Source organism: Typopeltis vanoorti, chromosome 12 (assembly GCF_054136105.1).
Source record: "Typopeltis vanoorti isolate ZY-2024b chromosome 12, IOZ_Tvanoo_1.0, whole genome shotgun sequence".
Lineage (NCBI taxonomy): Eukaryota > Metazoa > Arthropoda > Arachnida > Uropygi > Thelyphonidae > Typopeltis > Typopeltis vanoorti.
The window spans coordinates 107,609,302-107,621,885 of record NC_143560.1 but is presented as its reverse complement, the minus strand read 5'-3'; the positions used below and the strand labels follow the sequence as shown (position 1 = coordinate 107,621,885).

The 12,584-nt window shown below is 36.4% G+C and overlaps 1 protein-coding gene across 4 annotated transcripts in view; it reads left to right on the top strand.

The window, feature by feature from the left end:
- Cc2d2a (Coiled-coil and C2 domain containing 2A) overlaps positions 1-12,584 on the top strand; it is a 518,960-nt gene that overhangs the window by 199,400 nt on the left and 306,976 nt on the right. For all 4 annotated transcript variants that reach the window (XM_090401677.1, XM_090401676.1, XM_090401674.1 and 1 more), the window contains exon 15: positions 7,452-7,564. In XM_090401677.1, coding sequence (XP_090257803.1) covers positions 7,452-7,564 — 113 coding nt within the window. The remainder of the gene's footprint in view (positions 1-7,451; positions 7,565-12,584) is intronic.

Genomic DNA, 12,584 nt, shown 5'->3' with positions numbered 1-12,584 from the left:
ACTGACACCCACCCTCCATGGGCAAGGTGCATCGTGCCATATAATGAGTTACTTGTTTCTTTATAAATTGGAGGAATATGATCCCAATTCAGTGAAACTGTGTCTGGTTGAAATGGCTGTGAGAAGGGGACTGATGGAGTTTGAAAGAGGCATTGTGATAGGATGCCATGTTGCAGACCTATCTGTTTGGCAAAATGTTGACAAATTGGGCCATCTCAGGTCAACAATCAGTGATACCATACTGAGATTGAAGCACAGGAAGTCCACTGCAACTTGCAGTGGACAACCCACCACACTCACTGAACTGTGCGATGCTATATGCTATTTTTAGGATAATATGTAAAATCCACCATTCGTTGGCTGACATCGAATGCAGAGTTCTGGACATCAACTGGAACACAAATCTACACAAAAGCATTCAGAACCAATCCTCACAACATGGGTTTCCACGATAGGATAGGACCGCAATATGCAAGACCCACGTTACCCAAACCAACATGCAGCATCATATTCAGTGGTGCAAAGAGCATGTACAGTAAAATGCTGAAGATTGGAAAGCTGTGTTATGGAGTGATGAATTATGTTAGATCTGCTACTGAACAGATGGACAGGTGTGATGGATGCCCAATGAACGTCTTTTACCAGAGTGCATAATCCCAACTATGAAATTTGGAGGTGGCAGTGTGATGGTATGATCCTGTTTTTCCTGATTTATCCTCTGAACTCTTTGTGGTGCCACGAACATTGAACTCTGAAGGGGATCTGAACATTCTGGACATTTCAAAACTTCCTTCCTTCCTACTTTGAGGCATTTCTATGGCACTGGCTGTTGTCTCTTTCAGCAAGACAATGCACCATGTCATAAGGCTGTTGCTGTAACTGCATGGTTTATGGACATGAACGTCATCACACTTGACTGGCCTCCACAAAGCCCCGATCCCAACCCTATTGAACATTTGTGGAAGAATCGGTTGAGGTGAGGGTGTAAAGTTTTTTATTTATATTCATTCAAGTACGTACTATATATTTGTAAAATTAACTAAAGTTTTTACCTTTATGTTTTTAACTCACTCATGCTGGATTGACATTCCCCCCCCCCCTTTTCTGCCTTGTCTTAATCTTTATCATGCATGGTTAGCATATCCACTCTCCAGCCAAAAGGCTGCGGGTTTGAATCCTGCCGTGGGCATGGATGTTTGTGATTGTGGAAATACCAGTGGTGGATGGTGTTGGTGTAGTTGCGGTCAGTTGGTGGAGACAGTTGTAGAGCAGGTGCCTTCCCTCGATGAGTCTATGGACTCCTTGGAGGTGTCAAATAATAATAATAATATGGCTGGCCTTAATTCCGATTGCCGCCAGCCATATGTCTACGACTTATTCAGTCCCTTACGCTCTTCAGTCTGGCAAAATTTATTTGTTTTTGGACTGCGCCAGCCAGACTGTACTTCCGAGAATGAGGGATTGAAATGTGGAATAATGGCAAAGCAGGGGCTCATAACGTTAACAGAAATTTCTCATTATCTTACTCAACACTTAGATTAGTCGTGGCAATTTCCTACTAGCACACAGGTTCATGATATTTTTTGAGATAGTGCATTGACAAGTATCAGATCAGTGTATTGTTTGCAAGCATTTATTCTAACTGAGGTAATGGCTACACTTCCCTAGCCTATCTAAATCTTGATTATCATACACTATTCTACAATACAATATTATACACTACACTACTATACAATACAGTATTATACACAATTTAGATAACTTATTGCATACCTTCTCACAGTTGCACATATCCATAGCACAAGAGAATCACTTATTACAACCACTTGCAGATCTTCCTTTACAAATAGTCCTTTGTATTCAGTTAAAATTCCATCAGGATAACTCGTTCTTCTGTCTTGATTGTGACATTTCTATTTCTCACTAGGACATGTCGGCAATGCATTTAATCCTTATGGTGGCTCAATACGAATTATTACGAGCGATGTCCTCCCTTTCCATTTTTCTCTGTAGCTGACAACTGGAAGATTTTTTATCGGGAAAATTCCTGGGGAGATCTGTTTAAACTGTGATTTCATCTGCAAGATAATATCACAGTTCATCTGCAAGACCTTTCCTTCGGTTCCCGGCCACAGGTGCCGGTGGTCGTTGAGAGCATAGCAACCTGTACTTTGGAACTTCTCTTACACTGGGAACACCCAGGAACTCCGATTCCTACTCACCAGGTCGCTTAAATATCCTTTTCCATTCTTTGTCTTTACTTCTGTAATTTTTGTGCTTATCTTCAGCCATGTCAACGCCACTTTCATGCACTTTTACCAACATCTTTGTTCTTGATGAATTTTAACCTTCACAAGTCTCTGAAACTTTTTCCTTCAGGGCTTTCCTTTTGTTCTTTACTAATCTAGGCAACCTTTCTGCTGACTCATTACTTTAACAAAGAATAATTCTTTTCCTTTGTGTTGAGCACAATCGTTTTATGGGTAATAACAAATCATACATATATTATACATTATAACTAATTATTTATATATGCTTTACATCAACTTGACATTATATCTCATGATGTATTATTCTGACTTAAGACCCTTGTAAAACCGAGCATGAAAAGTTATTGACTAACTTATTGTTCGAGATTTTACAAAGGGACATCCACTCCACAACAGTCAAGGACATCATTACATGCCTACAGGAAGAATGGTCCAAAATTCTCATTGATTGCTATCATATGCTTGTGAAAAGTATGTCTTTTCACAATTTCGCAATCAAATATTGAATTGCTGCATTCATCGCAGTGAAAGGAGGTCCTACATGTTTTTAAGGTGGGTGCAATGTCTGTTTGTTCCTCACACTATGGTGTATGTTGACGTCTTTCCAAGCTGTGTGTGCGTGTGTGTGTTTGTGTATGTGTGTTATTTAATCTTGTTAAAGTTATTTTTACTAGAACCTTATAGACCATGCTCTACATCATGTATGTGCAGTTTATGCTTTTTGAATATGCTGCCAATTATGCTGGTTTCTCTTCTTGTTGTTTAATTTGAAAGTCATACTGAAAATGTCTTTAACTAGGGCAAAATTTTATACTAATAAAAATGCGTAAGGTAAATTCGTTTTATGTCATTTATTAATTATCATGTCTTGCATTCCTATTCATCAAGTTAGTCCATTCTCGTTATAAGAAACTCGTAGTGACCAATGAAACATGGTAGATAGTTTTCTATATTGTACCATTGTTTACAGTCATAAGTCAATTCTAACAGGAAGAATTTCTTAATATCCAATGGAGTATAGTTTTATTATGATTACAGCTATTTTGCCTGCTTCAGTATAGTTTTATGTTTTTCAGGGATTGAATTGTACCATTAGCTAAAAAAAGTGTGGCACATAAAATTAAATTTGATGGCAAAGCTGTATCACTAGAACAAATATCCATGTTTCATTAAGTGAGCTTTTTTTTTTAACAAAAAAAAATTCTGTCTTGGAAGATATGAAAAGATGAACTGGTTGTTTTGAATCTGCTCAGAAGTTCTTGTGATTGTATCACAAAATATTTATTTTTCTCTTATTAATATTAATAGCATCTGACCTGCATGGAGTCAAAGAACTCATCAAGGGAGGTCTATACTGTTACATGCAAAAAGATCATTGAACCATACCTTGAACCCATTCACAGTTTCTGCACTCATCACACTCATTCAGGCAGTGCATTCCACTTACCAATCATTCTCCATACAAAGAACCCACCTCTCACTCCACTGTTCACACCCTCCTTGTACAGCTTCCATGAATGGAATCTGTATACTCTTGGCTTCCTCTACTATATGAAAAATATCCTCTACATTAATTTAGTAACAACCTCTCACCAACATATTTCAATCATATCCCCTCTTCTGCCTCTTCTATTTTCAAGGTTCTGTAAATTGCATTCCCTCAATTTTTCCTCATATCTAACTTTCCATAGACCTGACACTAACTTGGTAAACCTTCTCTGGAACCTCTCCAATAATCCTCATCCCCTTGTAAATCAGACAACCAAATTTGTGCACAATAATCCTTATGTGGCCTGAACAAAGCCTTCAACATGGGAACCATAACTTCTTTGCTTCTGCATGTCAGTGTCCTCCTCATAATTGCCATAATCCATTGGGATGTTCTTAGTTTTAACAATGTGACTCCTAAACTTCAAGTTTCTGTCCACCATCACTCCCAGATCTCTCATCTCCTCCACCTGCTTCAAAATTTCCCCATTAATTGCATAACCTGCATCCCAACCTTGCCTACCAAATTTCAAGACTTTGCAGCATTCAATTGATAACTCCACTGATTTTCCCACTTACATAATCTATTCAGATCCTGCTGCAAGGCCAAAACATCTGCTCTACTTCTCATAACCCTTTCAAAGTTTGTATCATTGACTAACAGCTGCACATCTCCAGTTAAGCTGTTCCCAATATTATTAACACACAAGTTAAACAATAATGGTCCCAAAACAGATCCCTGTGGCACAACACTAGTGACTTTCCTCTTTTGAGATACCACTCTACTGATACATTCTGATGTATCTCTACTGATACATCAGAATGTATCAGTAGAGATACCACTCTACTGATACATTCTGATCCTTGAGATACTTCAAGGATCAGAATGTATCAGTTTGGGATACCAAACTAATTCTTGAATACTTCAATTATATCCTCTGGAGTGGTTGCCAATCTGCCAATGTCATCAACTAACATCATCCTTCCATAGTAATTTTTTCTTTTACTTGATACTTATCAAAAGAACTCACTAGGATTTTTCTTCAGTTGATTGGCTAATTTCTTCTCATACTGTACTTTTACCATCTTTATGAACTGACTCACCTTTCTGTCCTGCAGTTTGTACTCCTCGTGAAACTGATCATTACCAACATTTATCTTGTGTCACTTCCACAGTGCCTTCTTCTTCCAGGTTTCATGCTTAATCTCTTCATTCATACATTTTACACCTACCATGTTTAGCCTTTTCACTTTTGAGATGCACTCAGATGCTGTTGTTGAATAACACTTGATTAATGCCCATGCAGCATCTGGATATCCCTTCATTTCTATTCCCATCAAGATGTCTTTCTCATCCAACCATGTTTCACTTATTCCAAGTATTTTCTTGTACATAAAGTCAATCAGTGCATCGTCCCACTCAACTCCTCTTTCCTCTATAGCTCCCAGTTGTTTCATAAGCTTTTCATAATCACCAGCCTTGTAGTTCCACACATAACTCTTCCTTATGAAAAAGTTCTCATATGACTGGCTGCAACCCATGTTATCAATTCATGGTCACTCTCACCAACCAGAGAAAGCTTAGATACACCATTCACAATCACATCTTCTGAAAATATAAGCAGATATAAGATGATTAAGCCTTATGTGTCCTCCATAACAAATTGCCTGAGATTGTTCTTCCTTAAAAAACTGAGAAATTCATTCTCCTTATTCTCTGATGAATTCTCTTCATTCCAATCAATATTCCTCCACTTCAGATCATACTTCTTCAAAACCACTGGTACTTTTTTTCTCCTTGTATCTCAACCTTGTGTAGGCATATTCCTCTGTTATCATCAGTTGCACTCCACCTTCCTTCTTACCTTTCCTATCTTTATGAAAAACATCATATCCCTCTAGTTCTATTCCCATCAAGATGTAATCCTCATCCAACCATTTTCCACTTACTCCAACTATTTTCAGGCACACAAACTCAATCAATGCAACAATTTCATGTCCATTATTTGCGATACTCCTGGCATTTGTAAATAAGCTTTTTAGCCTATCATTTCTTGGTCTATTATCAGTCCTACTTTTGCTGTCCCCCATCTATAGTTACAGATACTTCCCCTCACTTGCTCATGTCATTTTACCTTCTTTCATCCCCTCTCCCCCCAAGACTCACCCCTTGTATATTCCAAGCCATTCCATTCCTATGCTGACCATCCAGATACATGCATTCATTACTACTTGCAGAATTTACTTTCCATATTCTGTGTCTCTGACTCCCTTGGTCTACTCCATTTCCATATCCAGCTTGTATTCCTGTTCTCACATTCACAACCACATCAGTCTCGCCTTGTTCACTCTTTTGTTCATTTACATAATCTCTGAACTTACACTGATAACTTGTTTACATTACACTTCTTTCCAGCAGCAACTTTTCCAAATGACTCAGTTCAAAACTATTCAGATGCATTTCATTGCTCTTATACAGTTCCATTTGTCTCTCATACTCATCCTATTCATTCCATTCAAGATCTTTGCCCTCCAACACAACTCATCATTGTGATACCTGGGTAACACACAAACCATCCTTCCTCTCACACTGTTCTCTTTCACTTTCCTCATTAATCTCCTGACATCCAATCTCACATTCTCCCTATGCCCAAGAAAACCATTTATTCCAGCCACAGTCACTTATTCCCTCACATGCTTACTGCTATCCAGAGCCTCAATCACTCTTTATTTTCCCTCCTGGAAAACAGACCCTGTGCACCCTCTCATCCACCACATCTTTTATGATAGAATCTCCATATAGTGTTATTCTCGAGTTGGCTGCTTTTTTCTCTCCACTATCTTTCATTTTATTCTTTTACATACTCCCATTTGTATCTACCATATATCTAATTTCATTCTGTACATGCCTCATCTCATTCCTCATCTTAATCATTTCATCCTTAAATTCTTGTACTCTAGCAATTATTCCTGCTGTTGCTTCCTCAGCTAGACTTTCTTCCATTTTCACAGTTACACCAGCTGTTGCTATCATTCTTAGTCTTATATCCACCACTGCCTTTTGCCTTTCATCTGGTATTCTTCACTTCAGGTTCCCAAATTTCATTCAAATCATGCAATCCACTAACACATTATACTTTCTACAGACCCTTGCTCTCTCACTTCCCTTGTTTAATCTCTCAACCTTGCTATATTATATATTGTATATATATGCTTGTTATGTATTACTTTTGTCTGTTGTGATTTCACATTACTTAAGTCTTGCTGACACTGGTGGTCTTTGAAGTATTGGTGAGAAGGGGATAGCCACTGAATGGTATACTAAATTATTACCTCCATATTTCATTTGGAAGAATGAGACATTATGCCCACTGATTGGAAAAGAGCTGTGTTTGATTCTCATCATGTTGAAAAGAATCTTTATATGAGTATTTTTCAATTGAAGGTGAGTTAACTGATCTCATATGGAGATAGCAGTTTTTTATTCCAGAAACTCAGGTTTTTCATCCCACTTACATGCAAATTAGTCAGAGAATACACACAGTTAGCAGACAGGACAAAAACGCTGTTCGTGTGTACATGGAGGATTAAGTAGTGTAGGTGCTTGGCTGTGTGGTGTGGAGTGTTCTCTTGCAATATATCCTTAGAGGTGTTATATAATAATAATTTATTATTATTATTATTATTATTCAGCTACAATCTCTCAGGTCAGCAGTTTCAAGTTTGAAGGAATCACTTAATTCCAAAGACTCAAGTTTTGATAATGAAAGACATGAAAGGCTCAATCACTATAAAGAAGAAATCAGGTAGGTTTTTAATGATTTTATTTGAATATTAATTAATTGTAATTAATGAGTGTTTTTAGTACAAGGTATTCTGAAAAACATCACCATACTTTGATAAGCTTCTCTGAAATGAAATTTAATAACACTATTGCAAGATTTAAAAATTTTTGTTCCTTTAAATGTGATCCTTCCCTCCTTCCATCATGTCTTTTCCTTGTTATGCTGAATTTCCTGTTATGTTCAAGTAACCTAGCATCATATGAACCAAACTGACATCATAATAGGGCACTTAATTCTATTTATATAATTAGTATGCTTATTAAAGTGTGAATTGTATTCTGTCTAATTTTCTGTTTTGCAGGGAGGAAAATCTGCTACTTTCATATGAAGTTGGCTAACTCATGTTCATTAAAAAGTCTTTATAAAGATTTAATCTAACAGATAAGCTTAGGTGTTGATGGTTATTCATGACTTATTTTTCACGGTATTAACAACACCACAAACACTTTTATTACAAAGATGTTTTATTAATGCTTATATTTCGCTGATTTTCAACTCAGCATCATCAGAGCACAACACACTTGTAAACACAACAGTGAGTGAGTGAAACAATATAATTGCAAAAGACAAAAGATCTAAAGTCCTATTTTTGGCACCCTCTAACGAAAAAAAAAAAAACCCAGCAGTTATCCAGGAGTTTTTCTTAGGATAACTGTCTCCCAAATTTTTGGCAAATTAATGCAACCATATTTGTTAAGGTTGGGAGAATTCTTCAAAGCTATTGCTGACTCAAAAAATAATCTTTCAGATCTATAACGACTCCTAAATAGCACATTCGTTTTCCTCCATCTAATCCTGTCCGAAGGAATGTCCAAAGCATGGTCTGCCAGTCCTGACTTGCCATAGTAATAGTAGTGAATGTATCTTTCATGTTCTTCCAGGCGGATGTTCACTGATCTTCCTGTTTGCCTATAATAGGCCAAGTCACATGGAACTTCATACACTCCTGGGTGTGCTAAAGAGTGAAGTTCATCCTTAGGCAAGCTCCTTAGGATCAGAGTTGCCAGCTTGACATGAGGTTTGAAAGTGGTGCGAAGGCCATGTTTCAACAATACTTTGGCTATCTTTTCCGATGTACCTCGGATATAGGGAATAGAAATGGTCGTGTTGTATTCTTGTGTATTGGGGGAGGGCAGAGTAATGGGCCTATGTAGTATTTTATCTATTTTGTAGGGATTATAGCCGTTGGCTAAGAACGTATGGTGCAGGTATTGGAGTTCAGTGGTCAGAGCTGTATCGTTAGAACAAATGGCTCTGGCTTTGTGTGTAAGTGTTTTTAAAATGCCGTACTGTTGGGCTGGATGATGATGTGATTGTTTATATAGGTATCTTCCTGTGTGTGTAGGCTTTCTGTAAATAGAAAAAGATAGTGATCCATCTGAAAGTCGGGTGACTAATGTGTCAAGAAATGGTAAACGGTTATTTGATTCTTTTTCTACTGTGAAGTGAATTTTGGGATGTTGGCTGTTTAGGTAGGTGACAAAGGCATTCAAAGTGTCTTGTCCATGGGGCCAGATGGCAAACACATCATCTACATAGCGTAACCAAACTTGTGGTTTGTATGTAGCTGTGGTAAGTACTTTGTTTTCAAAGTGTTCCACGTAAAAATTCGCTAACGGGGGAGAGAGGGGGAACCCATAGCAGTACCATTAATCTGTTTGTAGAATTCCCCCCCCCCATGTAAAGTAACCTGCATTCATGGTAAATTGAAATAATTCAAAAATATCTTGGGGAAATTTGAGGAAAAACGAATGTGCTATTTAGGAGTCGTTATAGATCTGAAAGATTATTTTTTGAGTCAGCAATGGCTTTGAAGAATTCTCCCAACCTTAACAAATATGGTTGCATTAATTTGCCAAAAATTTGGGAGACGGTTATCCTAAGAAAAACTCCTGGATAACTGCTGGTTTTTATTTTTTTCCATTAGAGGGCGCCAAAAATAGGACTTTAGATCTTTTGTCTTTTGCAATTATATTGTTTCACTCACTCACTGTCGCGTTTACAAGTGTGTTGTGCTCTGATGATGCTGAGTTGAAAATCAGCGAAATATAAGCATTAATAAAACATCTTTATAAAGATTCTTTAAATCTTACATACGATTTGAATCTTTGCTAGGTCTGTGCAATATCTGAGCACAGATATTCTTTTAAGAAACATGTTCCTTAGTTATCAAACAGCCAACACATATGTTTACAGAAATAAAATAATGATTCCTAAATGCCTATCAAACGAGACTTATAATTTCATATGTAACATGCTATTCCGTCAGTTCTGAAAATTGTATCACCATCCTTCTCAGAAGCTGTTCCTTAAAAATAGCCCTTCCTCCAGCAGGAAACTGATCATTCTCAATATTTTCACTGCAAAACACTATAAAGTCATACTTTGATCTTATCTGCATGATAACTACAAAATATCCACATGAACCATCACTGAATACAAAGTGGTATTCCAAAGGATTTTGGAAAAAATCATAGGTACTAATGAAATATTAACTGAGAACTACTTCCAGACCCATTCCTACATTGAATGTTGAATTTATTCAGCCTCTAAGGATTGTTATTGCACTCTTATCAAATCTATCTGTTTTTATCCTTTTTATTATTATTTCTTTATTTTTTTTTTTTATATGGTGACCTTTCTTATGTTTCAATTATACCAAATTTTTTTTTTTCAGTTTTACTGAACATTGCTGATTATACTCTTTTAACCTATATTCATATCTGACATCCCACGTTACTCATCTCTAAATTCTTACAAAAGTTTTCTCACTTTCCCAAAATCTGGAGGAGTTCTCCTTTTCTCAAATAAATTCTCCCTTCCCAGAAAAGCACATATTTTTTCTGTGTTGTTTCTGCATACTCACCAAGTTTACCATGCAAAGTACTACCTGCTCATAACTTCCCTTTACACTCTCCTTATACTGATTTCAGGGATGGTTACTTGTTCTCTGTCCCTTTCTGATGTCTCCAAGCTCTTCCAATTTCTTACATTTTATGCCGGCATGCACTCCTTGGTCTCTTTCCTGCCACATTTCTAATTGTTGGGATGCAAACACTGCATGCCATAAAATCCTGTAGTGTGTGCAGTGTAAAATATAGTCCTTGAATATTGGCAGGTTGGACAATGACTTATAGGTAAATAGACTTATGGTAGTTTCCATTATTGAAATATAGCACAAGGACACTGACAAGAGATGCTAAAAAATATACTCTAAATAATAAAAACCTCAAAATGTTTTTTTTATATGTTGACTATTTTTAATGCCATTTTTTATCATTTAAAAGGCAGTTATTCTATTCATTTTATTATATATATCTCTTTCAGATGTTAAACCTGTTGTAATAATTTGTCAGAATGGTTTCTGCTAGCTTACTGCAATGTGTTGTGTTGTGTATAAGTATCTATTCTTTAAAATGGTAGTTATCCTATAAGTTTTTAACGATATATTGTGTATGGTCACCATCTTTAAGTGTCGACGTGCCTCAAAACAGTTGTCTGTTATCATTGAAATCTCAAGTTAGTGTGAAAAAAAAGTTACTGTGGGGTAAAATGATTTGCATTGTTATGCATTCGAGAGATTGTTGCACTCATCCAGATATACCTCAAGGTACAGTTATTCATGTATGTTATTTACTCTGTGTTATAGGATGGCCATGCAATACTCAGTCATAGACAACTATGTTTCTCTATATTAGGCCAACAGTATTATTCTGAGAAACAATTTCTGAGTTGCTCTGCATAATATGCTCCTCTTCCTTGTTTGGCTGAATAAATATTCTTCAATATTTATTCATTGTTTTTTATCTTTTGTAAATTCTTGTAAATATCTGTATCCTTTAATCTGAGTTATATCTTATGTTTCATAAATCTGGTTGCAAATGATGTAGTCTTTTTATCTTGGGGTGATTGGTACATTCTCTTGTAGTATTTAAATACTTGCAGCAAGATGCAGTTTTCATTGTGCTCATTAAGTTGGGTGCATTAGTCATCATATTCTATGGCCTTATCAATCCATTTTAAATACAGCTCATTCAAGCATCAGATAATTGAGTTAGCTAGAAATTGAATACTGGATGATGCCAGATAATAATAGATAACTTTGCTTCACACATACATACACAAGTATGTATCAGTGTGTAAATATATTGATGGGGGGGGGGGGGGGGCTAAACATCATTGAGGTTTATTCCTTGACTGATTTTAAGCAGGGAGGGAAATCAGCACAGGTCTGATTTCTGACTAGTATAGCAATCAGTTATTAGAAAGAACTAAAATACAATATTAAATGTTTATTTTAGAATTAGAAGTTACAAAATGACTAATATTATAAAAGTTACTCTTAAGTTAGGAAATCAGGCTTATAGGCCAAGTGGCCTATTCCAGACTCAATTCCATCTTTTTAAGGGTCTTCCTCTGCATTGAGTACCTTTTGGGTAGTAATTTAGAATTTGTTTAGGTATTCTGCTTCTGTCCATTCTTATTTAAGAAATGAATATCAATATAGTTCTTATAATTGTCAAAATGCCCTCTTTATACTTGGATTTGCATTTCTGTGTATTGTAATACTTGAATCATTTGCACTATCCTCTCTGTTGTTGGTGGGTCACTTTGAATGTGGTTTTCAGAGTCCAAAATTCTTTGATGCAACATCTTTTGTGTGTACTTTTTTGTGTGTACTAAACTGTCATTAATGCTTTCATGTGATCCCAGACACAAGAATCTAAAGGATTAAGGTCAGTAGATCTAGCTGGCTAATAATGAAAGCAACCTTCTTCGACCAGTATGTTGGTGTAGTAATGGTTTAGAGAATGCCATTGAATCTCTAAAAGAATAACATTCAGAAAACCTGCCAGCTCACTTTGTAAAAGAATAGGACACAGCGTTGAACAAATTTGGCCAGATTAATTACTTACCAACAAATTTGCACTGCACATTTACTAAAAATGTGCACTGAAAATTCATTTCTAATGCTGGTTGA